This window comes from Oryza brachyantha, chromosome 3 (assembly GCF_000231095.2).
Source record: "Oryza brachyantha chromosome 3, ObraRS2, whole genome shotgun sequence".
Lineage (NCBI taxonomy): Eukaryota > Viridiplantae > Streptophyta > Magnoliopsida > Poales > Poaceae > Oryza > Oryza brachyantha.
This window is the reverse complement of record NC_023165.2, coordinates 6,099,360-6,118,529: the sequence shown is the minus strand read 5'-3', so window position 1 is coordinate 6,118,529 and position 19,170 is coordinate 6,099,360. Positions and strand designations below refer to the sequence as shown.

Genomic DNA, 19,170 nt, shown 5'->3' with positions numbered 1-19,170 from the left:
CGTCTTAGAAATTCATTGTCTGGCCATTTTCTCTTCTTAGAATAACTCAACTCTCTTCTTTCGCATTTAGTTTAAATAATATAATCATGATTCATGCGTACATTTCCATTTTCACCTAAATAAATTATTGACGAATTAATACACCTGTTCAATTTCCTCTCAACAAACAAATTTTAAGTAGATGATGATCATCACCCGCGGTTCACCACCCTGCAGTTCCTCCTGATCTCCCCCAGGCTCCCGGTGAGCGAGCCGATGTTGCCCATCTTGATCATGGCCGTCGCGAAGCTCTGGAAGAAGTCGTCCTGGCTGCCGGCGAACCGCACGACGATGGGCGCCGTGGTCGCCGCGGCTCCCCCCGGCGCGGAGAGCATCCCCTGGTCGGACTGGAGCAGGCCGCGGTTGCGCACGATGTTGGCGTAGAAGCTGTTGTCGAACGCGTCCGGCGTGGGCGGGTCGAGGTTGCGCAGGGTGGTGCTTTCGGGCTCGCTCGCCGGGCAGCACTGCCGGAGCTCGTTCAGGTAGGCCATGTCCAACGTCTGGTCCGGCTGCATCGTGCCGCTGATGTTGTAGAGCCGGTCGTTGAAGAGCCTGCACTGCGCCCTCCCGATCGTGTGTGCTCCCTGGAGGGCGACGAAATCGGTGTCGTCGAGGCCGAGGTCGGAGAACTTCTGTCTCAGGAGTCCCACAGCGTCCCTCGGGCCGGGGAGCTCGCTGGCGCCGTCGAAGTTCGCCGTCGTGCCGTCCCTCCGCCCCAGCACCACGTTCCAGCTCGGCCCTCCTGACTGCGTAGACAAGAAACCAAAGCGCGTCAGCGGTTCAGATGTGGAAATGCATGGTGTGATCGGACGAATGTTCGATGGTATTATTATATATTTATATGCATGCACTGACCAGCTCGACGGAGATCTCCGCGGCGAGGGCGAGGATGTCAGCGCAGGAGACCACGCCGGGGCAGGCGTTCTCCAGCGCAGCCTTGATGGTGTCCACCACGTCGAACCCACGCGCCGACCCATTGTTCGGAGGGGCGTTCTTCTCGCTCTGCATCGCGCCGGCGTTGTCGAGCAGCACCGACCCGTCACACCCCTGCACCCCACACACGCACAGCACCCCGTCAGTCCCAGCTCAAATCTCACGCGCACGCACGCACGCGCCAATGGCGCCATAGACGGCTACACTACATGTGACGCACATTGACGAAGCAGTCGTGGAAGTGGAGCCGGAGGAGGCTGGCGGGGGCGCGCGGGTTGGCGACCCGCGCCTCCTGGATGACGCGCCGCACGGTGTCATGCACGCTCGGGCACGAGTAGTCGTAGTAGGACGGGCTCATCGGCGTCCAGGCCCTCGCACCCCCCACCGCGGTGAGGGCGAGCAGCGCGCACAGCGCCACCGCCAACGGTGCAGTACCAATAGACGTCGCCATGGACGCCGGCGAAAGTGACCGAGATAGGAAACGTGCGCTACTGCCTCCTACGGCTTTTCTTTCCTCTGTGCTACCTAGCTAGCTCGCCGTCGCCGGTGGTGAGGTTGTGAGATTAGCTTGGTGTGGTATTGTTCGTGGAATGGACATGGCGTTGCTGGGTGTGTATATATATAGCCGGGCTGGATCGAGGTTTGACATGTTCCGGCGGCCACGGGGGTTGCAGCCGCCGCTTTCTTGCAATGATGCGTGGACTAACTCAATCACCTATTCACCTGCAACGCGTGTACTGATGCTGCCTATTGGATTGTTTAGTGGTTGGGCGATGTGACAGTCTGAGAAGGGGTCTAATTTCTTAATCGCGACCAGAGAGCTAATTACAGTAGCGAGCAACTAGCTAAACGGCCGAAATTTGCTGAATGATTGGTTAGTTTTGTCGACACTGCGCACACGCATTAGATAATTTCAAAAGTGTGCAGCATCTCGCTTTGTCTGGTGTTTGCCTTGCACCTTCTCTGGACTCCGGCGTTTATCAGTTGATGAACTGGTCTCAGTTCTGTACGCTGTACTTAATTTTCTTGATATAGAATTAGTCTGATGATATAGAAGGGATCTTCACATACTTTTTAATCAGATGTCTAACTAAAATAATCAAATCAAACATCCACGAGGAAACATTTACTTCTCAAGTTCTCATTTTCTCATTGATGGAAAACATTTTTTTAATGGAGCGAGTAAATGTTTTCCATCGTTACTCCATTGATGAAAAACATTTACTCGCTCCATTAAAAACATAAATATTTATAGATTCTTTTAGCAATGATTAAAACTAAAAAGAAAAGATCGTTGCTCTTCAGTAAGCATGATATGAATGATGGTGGAACAGTAGGTGCACGTAGGACATGAAAAAAATTGAATGAAAAGTGATTATACGATAAGTACTCACTCCAACCAAAAATATAATTATTTTTAAAATTTAATTTTTTGTACCATAATATAAGCATTACTGCATTAGTTCGTATGATCCCGCTCATTCTAATGATTCTAAAATCAATCAGATACTTATATATATCATCATATTTTCGCTTTTGATTATACCTATGAGCTAAAATTTGAAGTTTTATTCTTAAATTTGGAGTTGATTTTGAGTTTTTTTCATCGCTGTTTATTTTTAAGCCTGGGTTTTATATCACTAAGAACACATATATAAAAGTTCTATTTATAAATTATTTTTAATTGTAAATATGTTGTTTGACTTTTTGCTGTAAAAGCCAAATAATCACCCCTTGAAAATAGAATCGAGTTAATTTAAAATTAAAAAATTGACCACCAAAGTGGAAGAGAATTTTTTGATATATCTTTAGTCTTACGTTAAACAACCTAGAAATCTTATATTTTAGAATGGAGATAGTAGTACCATAATCAGTACTTCAAAGTTCTTAATATTTGAATCATATAAATGCCTATAATTTTGGATGGAGGGGTTAACTATTTATTTAGAGACCAAAACATTTAGAAAAAAGTTCATCAAAGGTCCCAAACTTAGAGCCAAGTTTGTTTTTAGTTTCTTAACCGCAATACTAGAAATTTGTATCCCTAAACTCGTATAATCCGTTTAAAAGAGGTCTCTCGATAGTATTGACTTTATTTTTGATCAATTTCACTGACTTGGCATAAGATAACCCTGATAACCCTAGATGTCAGTAGCTTGATTATTTTTCCTCTTTTCTTTCTCTTTCTTCTCTCCCATGCCCTCTCTCTCTCCATCCTCACTTTGCATGGGGCGGCGGCGCATAGCCGGGCCGAGGTTGGCTGGAGTCGATGCGAACGGCGGCGGCGCCTAGCCGGGCCGACGCTGGATGGGGTCGGCGCGAGCGGCGGTGCAGGCGGGCGATGGCGCACGCCGACGCTGGCGTGCGATGGTGGCGGTGCTGGCTGGGGCTGGCCGGGCTAATACGGCGCAGGAGCACCAGCACCGCGCACGTGGTCAGTCGGTGCCCTCGCCCTCACACAACAGCACGCCATGGATGTCAGCAAATCACTATCGCGAAGTTTCTCTCTCGCTCTTAATTTGTGTACAACAGAACTGAAACTCTGAACGTTTTCAGATGTAAATAGCAACTGATGAAACGAAAACTCGGTAAAACAAAGAACAGAGCAAAACGAACAGAGAGTTGGCTCTGCTCAATTGGTAGCAGCTTTTCGAGATTTTTCTTCCTTTTATTCTCTCCACTCCATAGAGTTTGTTACATGCATGATGGACTGATTACAACGCGAAATCGCATCTCAACCTCGGCCACTAATTCTACCTAAAGAAACGGTAAAGATGTAGGCTGCATCAAACTCCTATTTTCCAGTCCATTCTACAGGCAGAAAACATCCAATGCAACTAACAACTGAATAAACATGCAAGCACATAAAAATTCCCGCGCGCCAACACCGCCGCTCGCGCCGACTCCATCCAGCGCCAGCCCGGCTAGGCGGCGCGGCCGTTCGCACCGACTCCAGCCAACCTCGGGCCGGCTAGGCCCCGCCGCCGCCCTCTCTGGCTGGCCGTGTACACTGCCGCCCCATGCGAACTGAGGAAGAAGAGAGAGATAGGAGAGGATGGGAGAGAAGAAATGGAAAGAAAAGGAGAAAAAAATCAAGCTACTAACATATGGACCATCTTATGCCACGTGAGCGAAATCAGTCAGAAATAAAATTAATACTGCTGAAAAGACCTCTTTTGAATGGATTATGCGAGTTTAGGATTTTATTCCGGTTAAGTGACGGAAAACACTTTTAAGTTCATTGACCTCCCGCGGACTTTTTCCAAACATTTAACTTGGCAAGAATTGGCCCAGCCCACTAACTAGCTAGACCTTCAAAGCAAGAAGCGAGCTTACCGGAAGAAGTCCACCAGAGGTCGCTAAACTTACAATTGTGTTTATTTTTCGTCTTTTAACTGAAATACCATAAATGTATACCCCTAAACTCAGAACCTGTTTAAAAAAGGTCCCTCGACAGTATTGATCGGTTTTGCTGACTTGGCGTCCGGTGGGTCCCACATGTCAGATTATTTTATTTTTTCTCCTTTCTCTCACTTCCTCTCCTTTCTCTTTTCTTACATATGAACACACAGATACACCTATGCTAGCAAATGCAGACGCAAAGATGGTAGAGTTCCAAGTTCAACAAGAAATGTTATTACATGCTAACACAGTATCGACGTCCACCGTGGCGGCTCGCCGTTCTCGTCGATGTGGCTCTTGTAGCGGTCGGACTTGATCGCTGTGACAAGCACGCCTGTGTGCATACGTGACGTCGAGTCTGTTGGTGGTTTATTATTTGTGGAGCAAGGGACTAGGTTTGTTTGTGAAAGAGAGAGCTGTGAGTGAGTAAGGGGGTGTTTAGTTGTTGAAATAAAAATCTTTGCATGTCATATATACGTTTGACCGGATGTCGGAAGTGTTTTTGGACACAAATAAAAAAACGAATTTTACGGCTGGCGTGAAAATCGCGAAACGAATCTTGTGAGCCTAATTAGTCCGTCATTAGCGCATGTGGGTTACTGTAGCACTTATGGCTAATAACATACTAATTAGACTCAAAAGATTCATCTTACGATTTCTCACATAACTGTGCAATTAGTTTTTCGTTTTATCTATGTTCAATACTCTATTTAGATATTCAAAAATTTGATGTGATGTTTTTTGACGAAAATTTTTGAAAACAAAACAACCCCTGACAAACAACGAGTTCCTAAAAACAGAGCACTAGTTCAAGTCTTGAACTTTTTCATTTGCATTCTCCACACAGCTGCAACTGCTCCCTATTTATAGGCTTCAACTACCGACGACGTAGATAGGCGCAAGATTTTTCATGAATCAGTATTACTCCCTCCATTCCAAAATAAATTAATTTTTTATTTTTTACCTATAATTGTTGATTCTTCGTCTGATTTAAATTTTTTTGCGATTGATATTTTTGTTTTTATTAGATGATAAATCATAAATAGTACTTTACATATGACTTTTTTTTTAATTTTCTAAAAATTTTTCAAATAAAACAGATGGTCAAATGTTAGACACGAAAATCATTGAAAAGGCTAGGCTCAAGTTAATAGAAAAATCTACATGTAGCTAGCTTATGCACGCATGCTGCCATCTTTCTCTATTCTAGATATTTTGAGCTAGTGTAATACTAGTGCTTCTATCTACTGCTAGAGGCTACTAGAAATTAATTAGCTTCAACAGAGCCGGAGCTCCTGCACAACGACGGAGAGGAGGCCAGCGATGCACTGAGCGAACCTGTCCTGGATTGCCGTCTCGTTCTCGATGAAGGAGAACGTCCTGCCGATGACCTCGGCGATGGTGTGCATCGCCGCCGCGTCGTGGTTCTTCCGAAGCTGAACGTGTGAACCAGCGGGGACCGAGGTTGTCGATGAAGAACCCCATCTCTTGCTTCACGTCGAGCACGGTCACTAGGTCGAGCGGCGCTCGCGGCTGCCGCGGCGCTACCACCGGGAGGAGCCCTGGCGTGAATGAGCATGGCGAAGTCCTCTCGGGACACATACCCGGTGACGACTGAGTGCACGCAGTGCGTCGTGAGCGCCACTGGCGATCCACCATCCGACGCCACGCTCGCCGCCTCGCCGTGCTTCCGCTCCCCGAGACGCCTGGGCGCCCGGACCCCGCGATTACCCAGCTCACGGTCGTTGCCTCCGCTGTCACCCGCCATCCGCACCCACCGCCGCCCACTGGAGAGAAGAGAGATAATGCACGGGAGTGAGGAAGAAACGAGAGGAAGGGAGAGAAAGAGCGAAAAAAATAAAATAATCTGATAGGTGGGATCTACCGCACGTTATATCAATAAAACCGGTCAAAAAGTGAGACCTGTTTTAAACGGATTCTAAGGACGAAAAACGAACTCCGCTCCAAGTTCAGGGCCTATAGTAGACTTTTTCCTCCCAGAACTGAGGCTCGAAGCACAGCTGGGCCAGCGACTACCCAGAAATAGCAAGCCCATTCCAGACGCGATCCGGATTAGGCGGCCCATTTTGGCCGCTCTTCTCTTGAGACCAAACCCTAGCTTGACCCGTATAAAGCTGGCACAAAGCCATCCCCCTCACCCACCCGCCGCCGCCGCAACAGCAGAGCCAGAGGTAGAGGAAGCGAAGAGCCCCCCGGGGAAGAGGAGGAAGAAGCGAGGGCGCCAAGATGCAGATCTTCGTGAAGACCCTGACGGGGAAGACCATCACCCTCGAGGTCGAGAGCAGCGACACCATCGACAATGTCAAGGCTAAGATCCAGGACAAGGAGGGTACGCACCTAGCTTTCTTCTTCCTCCTCATCCTCCTCTATCTTTGTGCGGCTGGAGTTCATGATGTTAGGGGTTTGTGTCGGCAGGAATCCCGCCGGACCAGCAGCGGCTGATCTTCGCCGGGAAGCAGCTGGAGGATGGTCGCACCCTGGCTGACTACAACATCCAGAAGGAGTCCACGCTCCACCTCGTCCTCAGGCTCCGTGGCGGTATCATTGAGCCATCGCTTCAGGCGCTCGCCCGCAAGTACAACCAGGACAAGATGATCTGCCGCAAGTAAGCTACCCACCGCTCGCCATCTTCTATACTTCTCACCAGAAATACAGCGTGCTTGCACTTCTCTTGGCGCTTGTTTGTAAGTAGGGTTACTAGGGTCACGTGTCCGTTTATCTGAAACTTGTAGAATTGCATTGTTCAGGTCTTCCGGAACAAAAACCTAGAAAGTCTGCTTTTGTTTCAGACTTAGAAAAAAATATTATCCTTTTACAATCTGATTCCTTCTTTGTAGTGCACTCTTCTAGTTAGTCACTTCGGTCACCATTAATTGGACCAGAAGATTTCTTCTCTGAAGAGATGCAAGATAAATTATGGGACCTCTGGACATGCGGCTTCTTTCAGTAGATTTTCGCATTTTCTCGTAGGTCCAATACTTTGATGTTTTATCCCCTAGTTTTGGCTGTTCCTGAGCATCACAGTAGCAAAACAAAGCTATTGGCTCGATGATGACTTCTTTTGCTTTAACCACACCGAATTTGAAGACCGGATGAAGCGTATTCACCTTTCTTCCTTTACTCTGGGCTCTTCCATCTCGGTGGTTCCTTATGAAGTCTCTTCCTTTTGGTGAAGAACTACCACAGGATTTTTTTCTAGTTTTGTTCTTCATCAAAAGATTGAGATAGAAGGATGCGGCGAGATTGCAGAGCATTGCGTAAAGGTAGTTTGGCGGATATCTTCTGATGGATCTTCATATGTGGAAAACTTTGGCCTTATACTGAGAGCCATCAGTGTAAATTGTCCTCTGTTTATTTAGCGCGAGTTAATTTTTGCTGTGGCTATCAGTTATGTATTTACATGTTATTTCTAGATAATTGTGAAGTGTAAGAACCCTCTGTCCTCCGCATCAAGGATGTGCACAGCCAAAAAATGTCCCAATTTCTTTACTGCTATTATGCTGTTTTACTCTTTTTTATTTATTTTATGAAGCTGTTAAATACACCGATCAATCAGTAGTATGGCAGTAGTGATGAATCAATTAGATGTGTGAAGTGACCTTATGAACTTAAACTTTTGAGGCATACATTCTGTCTGAACTGCCATATGTATTTTTCTTCATGACTGCAAATCTGTGGTGCTTATTTTCTTTGTTGATTTAACCATTGTTTTGCATATATATGTGCCGTTCAATATGATTGTTTTATAAATAGGTTAATATTATTTTGTAACAATTTACTATTGTTGTCCTTGTTTTTTGGGGGTATTGAATATTGATTGTTAGTGTGTGAGTTTTGTTTATTTTTTTCGTTTATGTGGACGGAGTGTCATTTTTTATTGGCAGGAATGATGAATCAATTAGATGTACGAACTTAAGTAATGAGCTAAAATTTTGAGGCATACATTTGTCTGACTTGCCAATCTGCTGTTGTATTTCAGTGTTTCTTTACTTGTCTGTGGTATGAGTTCCCTTATTTTTCAATTGGCTGTTTGTGCATGCCTTCAATAGCAACTTTCTTGCTTTAGGAGTACATAATTTCCAACTCCCAAAGACACCTCATGTTTTATGTTACTGTATGTATATGTAAGAAACACATTTTAACTTTGACATGTTTCTTATCTGCAGATGCTATGCGCGCCTGCACCCTAGGGCTGTCAACTGCCGCAAGAAGAAGTGTGGACACAGCAACCAGGTGAGCTTTATGGTTGATCTTTTGGTAACCCTTAAGGATTAGTTGTGATGGTTTGATGATAACAGGGTGTGTTTTAGGTTTGTTGTTTGCCTTTAGTTTTGTAAATAAATGGCATGTCATGCCAGATGCTACCATGAGATTGTATAAGCAACTACCATAACATGTCAACATATTATTCTCTTCGATCTAACAATAAGTTCTGGTCCTTTTTCAGCTGAGGCCCAAGAAGAAGATCAAGAACTAGAGCGTCACTCGTCGGGTTCATGGACTGGCTAAATCAATCGTCATATTAGACCTTTTTGCTTCTGATATCTCTGGATGTTTTTGAACCGTGTTTACTGTGCCGAATGTTTCAGCTTCTTGTTTTCACGGTCGTGGTATATGGTAATGGCAGCAAACTATATTCGGTCATGTCTGATTGTTATGTGGTTCCATATATTCTAGGGTTCTTTGCGTTGGCTGGCGGATAGAATAATATTTTTGTTTAGACTGATTTACATGTCCGTGCGTTGCGCAACGAAATCATTTTTTATTTTCAGTATACCAACCAACATCTGGCGCGGCAGCCGGTGGCCCGTTGCCCCCATCGATCCTCTTGTACCTAGCTGAGGGTACTTATTTTTAGTCATTAGTTAGGTCGGATGTTTAGACATTAATTATAAATAATTATGAATAGTAAACGTATACTATTTATAATACCTTTTTATAATTTTGGGCTAATTCGCGAGATGAGTATAATGAGTATAATTAATTAATGATTAGTTTATGTGATGCTATGTAAATGTTTATTAATTATAGCGGATTAGCTCTCATATGAAATTAGATTTTATTATTAATTTATATTTAATATTTTAAATTAGTGTCCAAGGGACATATAGCTAGCCCTTCTGAACAACCCCTTACTATGCCTTGGTCTGATGCTAAGCACACTTTGGACATCATCAGTAGCTGCTGAATTTTCTGTGATACAGTTTTCAACCTCTCTCTTCTGTTTCGTGAATTCTTCAGCTCTCGATGTCCTGAAAAACACAGGAATTCTTATCAAAATTGCAAACGAAGACGATGCCCTATTTAGTTAATTGAGCAGATGAATCTTTTGAGCTAAATTAGTTTATAATTAGTCACAAATGCTACGGTAACCCACAATTAATTAGGTTGTTTTTTCATTCGTGTCCAAAATTTTCTTCTGATATCTGATCAAATGTTTGGTATGACACTAAAAAAAAATTTATTTTTCTAACGAAACACCCCGAAACAATGAGAATTCTTTATTTTCTGTTCCTAAATAGAGAGCTATCGTCCAGATGCAGATAAAGTTCGCGGCATAGTATCGATCCAATAAAACACCTGGTTGTCCTATCAATAGCTGCAATTTCTCTCTTTTGTTTCCCTTCCAAAGAATATGCAGCGCATCAGCCAAAGTCTGATCTAAGTAGACTAAAATTGGCTTGCTCGCATTTGTGAACCAGCAACAGGCAAATGCAATATGTTCACCCTAGCAACAATTTTTAGCTTTGGATTTAGCGAGCTACAGAATTCCAGAGCTGCAATTGCATCATACTGCAAACTCTCGATAAAATCAAATCGACGTAGATGGGCGACGGGACCAGACGGCGCTGGCGGCGGCGGGAAAGCGGTGGCAGCAGACCCGGCTGCGTGTGTTAGGGTTAGCCGCGTCGGCGGCTGGGGCGAGCGGCGGCGGCTAAGCGGTAGCGATGGCGGCGGAGAAGCGGCGACGGACGGCGATGAAGCGGCGGCAGGCCCGGTTGCGTGTGTGGGTCAGTTTGGTTTTGATTTTCCTTTTTCGTTCGTACGTTTTTTTTTGATATGCATGGAAAGTTTTTTTTTTCTCTGGGAGTACGGACGGAGGAAACTTCTCTTTTAATTAAGATAGTAAAGATATTAAACACAAGTGAAAACATTTATTAACAATTAAAAAATAATTTATGAGTAAAAATTTTATACATATTTTTAATGATTTAAAAAACAAAGACCGAAAAATAAATTATGAAAGATTCTAAAATTAACTTTAAATTTTAGTTTTAAAATTTACATTTTGGTGGGGTAATCATCAGTGATAAGATGGGGTGGTGACAAGTAACATGCAAATACTCAAACAGAGCCTAAGTAGCATCAAACATAGTGTTTCCTGAATCTACTCTAGGATTACAAAGACATTGAAACGGAAAACCTGTGTCGGATGCCGCAACATTTGACAAATGACTAATACGCATAAAGGGATAGTTAGGAAAATTAAACAAATGTGATCTTCTCGATGTTGCTAAACCACATAGCCAGAATTTCACTAGTCTTGATTCACCAATCGAGTTCACTTGACAACAGGGTGTCAGAGTCACTATTGACGACAAGATAGCAGCACAAGCAGGAGTAGGCAAACAAGACAAGGAAGGCATGCCGCATAAGCTACCAAAGGCCTTGCTAGCGAGGAGGTGACCAATGTCCCATAGGCGCTACGCTGGGCCGGAGTGGACCGTAGTGATCTATGCTAAAAACCCAAGGTTATGCACACGTAGAAAACCATCTTTATTTATGTTGAATCACTTGAAGAAAGCAACAAATACGTGCAACAATGTACGTACACGTCGATAGACTCAGGAATAACAAAGTTAAATGAGCACACTGACATGAAAGTGAATAGGCAAGCAAACGAAATCAACAAACGACGGCGACAGGCGACAGATCGGAGGCCCATGCAAGAAGGTGTGGCTACTATGCTTATAACAGAGCGGCGGGCCTCATCTCCTGCTTGATGGCAGCAACCAGGTGGTCGTATGCTTCACCCCACGCGTTCTTCATCGCTGGGCTCCACATGCTCGCCGGAACCCCATACTTAATAGTCTCAAGCAGCGCGTACTTCGCCACCTGTTACATTCAATGAGGAGCACGATCATCAGCACATGAGAGCTAGGGAGTTTTCACGTTGATCAAATTAATGAAAAATAAACTACGATAAAAAAATCTTAAAATCAAAGAGATTAGGTTAGAGGGACACCTCAAAGTGAGCGTCAGAGACGCCTTTCTTGAAGTGCGTGGCGCCCAGCCTCTTGAGGGTGGTGTCCCCCACGGTGACCTTACCGGTATTCCGCAGCTGCGCAGCCGCTTCACACGTCTGCGACATAGTTTTTGATCGTGGCGAATGTGAATGCACACGCTCTGTTAGTGTGAGAGCGTCTAATCATCGGTGATATATAACAAAGTCTCGTAGTGTATATATATTACCATTACAAAGACGGACATGGCGTGGGCCTTGAGCCTGGGGTTCTTCTCCAGCGGCACGTCGGAGTTGCGCAGGAACGAGAACAGCTCGCGCGCCGACGGCGCGACCTCGAATATCCTGGAGTTTAACAGATTAGGAGTTAGGACAAACCACACAGACACGCACATCGACAACTAATGCATGCAGTAACGACTCCCGTGAAAATTGGCAGTAACTTGTACGTACTTCAGGAAGAAGCGATGCCCAATGTTGGCAGAATCATCTTTCATGATGTTCCATGACTTGATGACCAGCTCCTCCTGCTCCTCGGTGAACCTGGCCTCTCCCCTCAACACACCGTTGCTTCCGTACGCAGCCATGGATTCCTGACCAAAATTCCTGCGCCGAGCTGAACCGAGCACGGGACACTGCTAGATCAATTCAAGCTCAACTCAACTCAGCTGTTGTTGGTTGCTACCTGAATCCAAACTGGAGCATAGTGAGGCCGATTTATAGGCCGATCCATCGCACGGCGGAGCTGGATTTAGCGGTCGTGACGAGAACGAGCAAGAGGCATGCGTGGTGGTGGCACTCCACTTCCAGGTTGAGGGAACAGAACAGACGACCTGATTAATATGGCGAATATCCGCCCATCCAAGCCATGAAAACTGTGTGCCGGGTGCAGCTGAGAGCCTGAGATAGCGGGATTGGTAAGCTGCACGACGGCATTATGCCCACGACTCTGCATGTCTCGTGGTCTGCGTAATGGGGGCGGTTTGGCGCGCCGCGCGCGGAAACCTGAGGCGGGTTTGAGTTAACAATCCAAGGTGAAGAGGAAGAGAAGCGAGGGCGCCAGGATGCAGATCTTCGTGAAGACCCTGACGGGGAAGACCATAACCCTCGAGGTCGAGAGCAGCGACACCATCGACAATGTCAAGGCTAAGATCCAGTACAAGGAGGGTACGCACCTAGCTTACTTCTTCCTCCTCCTCATCTATCTTTGTGCGGCGGGAGTTCATGATGTTAGGGGTTTGTGTCGGCAGGAATCCCGCCGGACCAGCAGCGGCTGATCTTCGCCGGGAAGCAGCTGGAGGATGGACGCACCCTGGCTGACTACAACATACAGAAGGAGTCCACGCTCCACCTCGTCCTCGGCTCCGTGGCGGTATTATTGAGCCATCGCTTCAGGCGCTCGCCCGCAAGTACAACCAGGACAAGAGAGCAATTTTACGATCTTAGCAAGTTACAGGAGATAACAAAATTTCAGTCTAATTTTGGTACCTCTTATCTTTTATACCAAATTTTACACTAAAAATTTATTAGCTCTCGGTACTATAAAATTGCTCAGGACATCATCCATGACGTGCCGCAAGTAAGCTACCCACCGCTCGCCATCTTCTATACTTTTCACCAGAAATACAGCGTACTCGCACTTCTCTTGGCGCTTGTTTGTAAGTAGGGTCACGTGTCCGTTTATCTGAAACTTGTAGAATTGCATTTGTCAGGAACAAAAACCTAGAAAGTCTGCTTTTTTTTAGGACTTAGAAAAAAGATTATCTTTTTATCATCTGATTCCTTCTTTGTAGTGCACTCTTCTAGTTAGTTACTTCGGTCACCATTAATCCCGCCGGACCAGCAGCGGCTGATCTTCGCCGGGAAGCAGCTGGAGGATGGTCGCACCCTGGCTGACTACAACATCCAGAAGGAGTCCACGCTCCACCTCGTCCTCAGGCTCCGTGGCGGTATCATTGAGCCATCGCTTCAGGCGCTCGCCCGCAAGTACAACCAGGACAAGATGATCTGCCGCAAGTAAGCTACCCACCGCTCGCCATCTTCTATACTTCTCACCAGAAATACAGCGTGCTTGCACTTCTCTTGGCGCTTGTTTGTAAGTAGGGTTACTAGGGTCACGTGTCCGTTTATCTGAAACTTGTAGAATTGCATTGTTCAGGTCTTCCGGAACAAAAACCTAGAAAGTCTGCTTTTGTTTCAGACTTAGAAAAAAATATTATCCTTTTACAATCTGATTCCTTCTTTGTAGTGCACTCTTCTAGTTAGTCACTTCGGTCACCATTAATTGGACCAGAAGATTTCTTCTCTGAAGAGATGCAAGATAAATTATGGGACCTCTGGACATGCGGCTTCTTTCAGTAGATTTTCGCATTTTCTCGTAGGTCCAATACTTTGATGTTTTATCCCCTAGTTTTGGCTGTTCCTGAGCATCACAGTAGCAAAACAAAGCTATTGGCTCGATGATGACTTCTTTTGCTTTAACCACACCGAATTTGAAGACCGGATGAAGCGTATTCACCTTTCTTCCTTTACTCTGGGCTCTTCCATCTCGGTGGTTCCTTATGAAGTCTCTTCCTTTTGGTGAAGAACTACCACAGGATTTTTTTCTAGTTTTGTTCTTCATCAAAAGATTGAGATAGAAGGATGCGGCGAGATTGCAGAGCATTGCGTAAAGGTAGTTTGGCGGATATCTTCTGATGGATCTTCATATGTGGAAAACTTTGGCCTTATACTGAGAGCCATCAGTGTAAATTGTCCTCTGTTTATTTAGCGCGAGTTAATTTTTGCTGTGGCTATCAGTTATGTATTTACATGTTATTTCTAGATAATTGTGAAGTGTAAGAACCCTCTGTCCTCCGCATCAAGGATGTGCACAGCCAAAAAATGTCCCAATTTCTTTACTGCTATTATGCTGTTTTACTCTTTTTTATTTATTTTATGAAGCTGTTAAATACACCGATCAATCAGTAGTATGGCAGTAGTGATGAATCAATTAGATGTGTGAAGTGACCTTATGAACTTAAACTTTTGAGGCATACATTCTGTCTGAACTGCCATATGTATTTTTCTTCATGACTGCAAATCTGTGGTGCTTATTTTCTTTGTTGATTTAACCATTGTTTTGCATATATATGTGCCGTTCAATATGATTGTTTTATAAATAGGTTAAGATTATTTTGTAACAATTTACTATTGTTGTCCTTGTTTTTTGGGGGTATTGAATATTGATTGTTAGTGTGTGAGTTTTGTTTATTTTTTTCGTTTATGTGGACGGAGTGTCATTTTTTATTGGCAGGAATGATGAATCAATTAGATGTACGAACTTAAGTAATGAGCTAAAATTTTGAGGCATACATTTGTCTGACTTGCCAATCTGCTGTTGTATTTCAGTGTTTCTTTACTTGTCTGTGGTATGAGTTCCCTTATTTTTCAATTGGCTGTTTGTGCATGCCTTCAATAGCAACTTTCTTGCTTTAGGAGTACATAATTTCCAACTCCCAAAGACACCTCATGTTTTATGTTACTGTATGTATATGTAAGAAACACATTTTAACTTTGACATGTTTCTTATCTGCAGATGCTATGCGCGCCTGCACCCTAGGGCTGTCAACTGCCGCAAGAAGAAGTGTGGACACAGCAACCAGGTGAGCTTTATGGTTGATCTTTTGGTAACCCTTAAGGATTAGTTGTGATGGTTTGATGATAACAGGGTGTGTTTTAGGTTTGTTGTTTGCCTTTAGTTTTGTAAATAAATGGCATGTCATGCCAGATGCTACCATGAGATTGTATAAGCAACTACCATAACATGTCAACATATTATTCTCTTCGATCTAACAATAAGTTCTGGTCCTTTTTCAGCTGAGGCCCAAGAAGAAGATCAAGAACTAGAGCGTCACTCGTCGGGTTCATGGACTGGCTAAATCAATCGTCATATTAGACCTTTTTGCTTCTGATATCTCTGGATGTTTTTGAACCGTGTTTACTGTGCCGAATGTTTCAGCTTCTTGTTTTCACGGTCGTGGTATATGGTAATGGCAGCAAACTATATTCGGTCATGTCTGATTGTTATGTGGTTCCATATATTCTAGGGTTCTTTGCGTTGGCTGGCGGATAGAATAATATTTTTGTTTAGACTGATTTACATGTCCGTGCGTTGCGCAACGAAATCATTTTTTATTTTCAGTATACCAACCAAAAGTGATCATAGAAATAGTGGCCGTGGCCCGGTGCCCCCATCGATCCTCTTGCATGGCGGGGAGACGTCGGAGATGATGTGTCTTGCCGTGACTACTTCGATGAGCACGGTTGGAGCTGCAGCTGCTTCTTGAAGCTGTCAGATTCTCCATTGCCTACTTCAGGGTGTCATACTTGCGGTTGGCAATCGGCTAGTCTGTTTTACTCTGCCGTGGTCTGAGGCTGAGCACACTTTGGACATCATCAGTAGCTGGTGAATTTTCTGTGATACTGTCCTCAACCTTTCTCTTCAGTTTCATGAATTCTTCAGCACTCGATGTCCTGAAAAACACAGGTATCCTTATCAAAATTGCAAAAACGAAGACTGAAACAATGAGAATCCTTTATTTTCTGTTCCTAAATAGGGAGCTATCCTACAGAAGCAGATAAAGTTCGCGGCATAGTATCGATCCAATTAAACGCCTGGTTGTTTTCATTAGATTATGCTTCCTTATCCGTGTGGAACATGTGTGAGCATGATTATTTCCCAACAAATGATCCGACTGGAAGAAGTGTTATATGAGGACTTCGAGATCAAATAGAGAATCTGTTTCTCCGTTCCTCGTGAGCCACTTATTTTTCCGAAATCAGAGATTAGAGTGATCTTCCTCGTCCTATCAATAGCCTTAATTTCTCTCTCTCTCTTTTTTTCCCTTCGGAAGAATATGCAGCGCATCAGCCAAAGTCTGATCTAACTGATCTAAGTAGACTGAAATTGGCTTGCTCGCATTTGTGAACCAGCAACAGGCAAATGCAATATGTTCACCCTAGCAACAATTTTTAGCTTTGGATTTAGCGAGAGATGTGCTACAGAATTCCAGAGCTGCAATTGCATCATACTGCAAACTCTCGATAAAATCAAATCGACGTATATGGGCGACGGGACCAGACGGCGCTGGCGGCGGCGGGGAAGCGGTGGCAGCAGACCCGGCTGCGTGTGTTAGGGTTAGCCGCGTCGGCGACTGGGCGAGCGGCGACGGCTAAGCGGTAGCGATGGCGGCGGAGAAGCGGCGACGGACGACGATGAAGCGGCGGCAGGCCCGGTTGCGTGTGTGGGTCAGTTTGGTTTTGCTTTTCCTTTTTCTTTCGTACGTTTTTTTTTTCGATATGCATGGAAAGTTTTGTTTTCTCTGGGAGTACGGAAGGAGGAAACTTCTCTTTCCCTTTTAATGATAGTAAAGATATTAAACATAAGTGAAAACATTTATTAACAATTAAAAAATAATTTATGAGTAAAAATTTTATATATTTTTTAATGATTTAAAAAGCAAAGACCGAAAAATAAATTATGAAAAATTCTAAAATTAACTTTAAATTTTAGTTTTAAAATTTACATTTTGGTGGGGTAATCATCAGTGATAAGATGGGGTGGTAACTAATCTACTCCAGGATTACGTGGCGAAAGACATTGAAACGGGGAACCTCAGAATAGCGAGCTTAAAGTATGTGTCGGATGCCGCAACATTTGACAAGTGATTAACACGCATAAAGGGATAGTTAGGAATAATTAAACAAATGTGATCTTCTCGATGTTGCTAAACCACATAGCCAGAATTTCACTAGTCTTGATTCACCAATCGAGTTCGCTTGCTGACAGTGTGTCAGTCACTGTTGACGATAAGGCAGCAGCACAAGCAGGAGTAGGCAAGCAAGACAAGAAAGGTATGCCAGATAAGCTACAAAAGGCCCTGCTAGCGAGGAGGTGACCGAGATTCCATAGCGCTACGCTGGGCCGGAGTGGACTGTGGTGATCTATGCTAAATACCCAAGGTTATGCACATGTAGAAAACCATCTTTATTTATGTTGAATCACTTGAAGAAAACAAGAAATACGTGAAACAATGTACGTACACGTCGACAGACTCAGGAATAACAAAGTTAAAATGAGAACACTGACACAAAAATGAATAGGCAAGCAAACGAAATCAACAAACGACGGCGACGGATCAGAGGCCCATGCAAGAAGGTGTGGCTACTATGCTTATAACAGAGCGGCGGGCCTCATCTCCTGCTTGATGGCAGCAACCAGGTGGTCGTATGCTTCACCCCACGCGTTCTTCATCGCTGGGCTCCACATGCTCGCCGGAACCCCATACTTAATAGTCTCAAGCAGCGCGTACTTCGCCACCTATTACATTTGACGAGGAGCACGATCATCAGCACACGAGAGCTAGCGAGTTTTCACGTTGATCAAATTAATGAACAATAAACTACGATAAAAAATCTTAAAATTAACTCTAAATATAAGGTTAAATTTTTAACTTTATAAAAGTGAAAATATAGATATGATTATGTTAGAGGGGCACCTCAAAGTGAGCGTCAGAGACGCCCTTCTTGAAGTGCGTGGCGCCCAGCCTCTTGAGGGTGGTGTCCCCCACGGTGACCTTACCGGTATTCCGCAGCTGTGCAGCCGCTTCACACGTCTGCGACATAGTTTTTGATCGTGGCGAATGTGAACGGACACGCTCTGTTAGTGTGAGAGCGTCTAATCATCGGTGATATATAACGAAGTCTCGTAGTGTATATATATTACCATTACAAAGACGGACATGGCGTGGGCCTTGAGCCTGGGGTTCTTCTCCAGCGGCACGTCGGAGTTGCGTAGAAACGAGAACAGCTCGCGCGCCGACGGCGCGACCTCGAATATCCTGTAGTTTAACAGATTAGGATTTAGGACAAACCACACAGACACGCACATCAACAACGAATGCATGCAGTAACGACTCCCGTGGAAATTGGCAGTAACTTGTACGTACTTCAGGAAGAAGCGATGCCCAATGTTGGCAGAATCATCTTTCATGATGTTCCACGACTTGATGACCAGCCCCTCCTGCTCCTCGGTGAATCTGGCCTCTCCCCTCAACACACCGTTGCTTCCGTACGCAGCCATGGATTCCTGACCAAAATTCCTGCTGAGCTGAACCGAGCACGGGACACTGCTAGATCAATTCAAGCTCAACTCAACTCAACTCAGCTGTTGTTGGTTGCTAGCTGAATCCAAACTGGAGCATAGTGAGGCCGATTTATAGGCCGATCCATCCCAGGGCGGAGCTGGATTCAGCGGTCGTGACGAGAACGAGCAAGAGGCATGCGCGGTGGTGGCACTCCACTTCCGCTCCAGGCTGAGGGAAACAGAACGAGCGACCTGATGCATACGGCGAATATCCACCCATCCAAGCCGTGAAAAACTGTGTGCCGGGTGCAGCTGAGATAGCTGGACCGGGAAGCTGCACGACGGCATTAGTGCCCGCGACTCTGCATGCCTGTCTCGCGGTCTGCATAATCTCGGCGGTTTGGCG

General features: G+C 44.9%; 4 protein-coding genes, 4 non-coding genes and 1 pseudogene across 9 annotated transcripts; 6 read left to right on the top strand and 3 right to left on the bottom strand.

Moving 5' to 3' along the window:
* Nucleotides 1-51: 51 nt before the first annotated feature.
* On the bottom strand, nucleotides 52-1,330 carry LOC102713342 (peroxidase 54-like). The gene is made up of 4 exons (XM_040521694.1): nucleotides 1,193-1,330; nucleotides 895-1,086; nucleotides 589-785; nucleotides 52-513 (listed from the first exon to the last, which is right to left on the bottom strand). The coding sequence occupies exons 1-4, from the start codon at nucleotides 1,328-1,330 to the stop codon at nucleotides 192-194; spliced, it is 849 nt and encodes a 282-aa protein (XP_040377628.1). The 3' UTR covers nucleotides 52-191.
* A 5,143-nt stretch (nucleotides 1,331-6,473) lies between these two features.
* On the top strand, nucleotides 6,474-9,080 carry LOC102716385 (ubiquitin-60S ribosomal protein L40-1). The gene is made up of 4 exons (XM_006649628.1): nucleotides 6,474-6,724; nucleotides 6,811-7,000; nucleotides 8,562-8,628; nucleotides 8,843-9,080. Exons 1-4 carry the CDS (start codon nucleotides 6,622-6,624, stop codon nucleotides 8,870-8,872), a joined length of 390 nt encoding a protein of 129 aa, XP_006649691.1. The 5' UTR covers nucleotides 6,474-6,621; the 3' UTR covers nucleotides 8,873-9,080.
* LOC121054053 lies at nucleotides 7,954-8,043 on the top strand. The gene has a single exon (XR_005811520.1). It is a non-coding gene; the product is annotated as a small nucleolar RNA Z266 (small nucleolar RNA).
* LOC121054055 lies at nucleotides 8,271-8,358 on the top strand. Its single transcript, XR_005811522.1, has one exon. It is a non-coding gene; the product is annotated as a small nucleolar RNA Z266 (small nucleolar RNA).
* Nucleotides 9,081-11,364: 2,284 nt separating the features above from the next.
* LOC102716854 (non-symbiotic hemoglobin 3-like) lies at nucleotides 11,365-12,225 on the bottom strand. The gene is made up of 4 exons (XM_006649629.1): nucleotides 12,092-12,225; nucleotides 11,869-11,983; nucleotides 11,642-11,758; nucleotides 11,365-11,511 (listed from the first exon to the last, which is right to left on the bottom strand). Exons 1-4 carry the CDS (start codon nucleotides 12,223-12,225, stop codon nucleotides 11,365-11,367), a joined length of 513 nt encoding a protein of 170 aa, XP_006649692.1.
* A 447-nt stretch (nucleotides 12,226-12,672) lies between these two features.
* On the top strand, nucleotides 12,673-15,718 carry LOC107303370 (annotated as a pseudogene). The gene is made up of 5 exons (XR_005811477.1): nucleotides 12,673-12,805; nucleotides 12,889-13,066; nucleotides 13,449-13,654; nucleotides 15,216-15,282; nucleotides 15,497-15,718. The product of XR_005811477.1 is annotated as a ubiquitin-60S ribosomal protein L40-1-like (transcript).
* Nucleotides 14,608-14,697, top strand: LOC121054051. The gene has a single exon (XR_005811518.1). It is a non-coding gene; the product is annotated as a small nucleolar RNA Z266 (small nucleolar RNA).
* LOC121054054 lies at nucleotides 14,925-15,012 on the top strand. Its single transcript, XR_005811521.1, has one exon. It is a non-coding gene; the product is annotated as a small nucleolar RNA Z266 (small nucleolar RNA).
* Nucleotides 15,719-17,852: 2,134 nt separating the features above from the next.
* On the bottom strand, nucleotides 17,853-18,761 carry LOC102716104 (non-symbiotic hemoglobin 3-like). The gene is made up of 4 exons (XM_006649626.1): nucleotides 18,628-18,761; nucleotides 18,405-18,519; nucleotides 18,178-18,294; nucleotides 17,853-17,999 (listed from the first exon to the last, which is right to left on the bottom strand). Exons 1-4 carry the CDS (start codon nucleotides 18,759-18,761, stop codon nucleotides 17,853-17,855), a joined length of 513 nt encoding a protein of 170 aa, XP_006649689.1.
* Nucleotides 18,762-19,170: the final 409 nt, after the last annotated feature.

Bases quoted from the DNA above. Each gene is read 5' to 3' on its own strand.
- LOC102713342 (XM_040521694.1), bottom strand. From the start codon at position 1,330: ATGAGCCCGTCCTACTACGACTACTCGTGCCCGAGCGTGCATGACACC. The intron at 786-894 runs GTCAGTGCATGC...TTGTCTACGCAG, and splicing joins CGGAGATCTCCGTCGAGCTG to TCAGGAGGGCCGAGCTGGAA. The intron at 514-588 runs CTTCAACGACCG...CTACCTGAACGA, and splicing joins GGGAGGGCGCAGTGCAGGCT to GCTCCGGCAGTGCTGCCCGG.
- LOC102716385 (XM_006649628.1), top strand. From the start codon at position 6,622: ATGCAGATCTTCGTGAAGACCCTGACGGGGAAGACCATCACCCTCGAG. The intron at 7,001-8,561 runs GTAAGCTACCCA...TCTTATCTGCAG, and splicing joins GACAAGATGATCTGCCGCAA to ATGCTATGCGCGCCTGCACC. The intron at 8,629-8,842 runs GTGAGCTTTATG...GTCCTTTTTCAG, and splicing joins AGTGTGGACACAGCAACCAG to CTGAGGCCCAAGAAGAAGAT.
- LOC102716854 (XM_006649629.1), bottom strand. From the start codon at position 12,225: ATGGCTGCGTACGGAAGCAACGGTGTGTTGAGGGGAGAGGCCAGGTTC. The intron at 11,759-11,868 runs GTAATATATATA...ACTATGTCGCAG, and splicing joins CCATGTCCGTCTTTGTAATG to ACGTGTGAAGCGGCTGCGCA. The intron at 11,512-11,641 runs GTGTCCCTCTAA...TGAATGTAACAG, and splicing joins TCTCTGACGCTCACTTTGAG to GTGGCGAAGTACGCGCTGCT.
- LOC102716104 (XM_006649626.1), bottom strand. From the start codon at position 18,761: ATGGCTGCGTACGGAAGCAACGGTGTGTTGAGGGGAGAGGCCAGATTC. The intron at 18,520-18,627 runs GTACGTACAAGT...GTTAAACTACAG, and splicing joins GGGCATCGCTTCTTCCTGAA to GATATTCGAGGTCGCGCCGT. The intron at 18,295-18,404 runs GTAATATATATA...ACTATGTCGCAG, and splicing joins CCATGTCCGTCTTTGTAATG to ACGTGTGAAGCGGCTGCACA.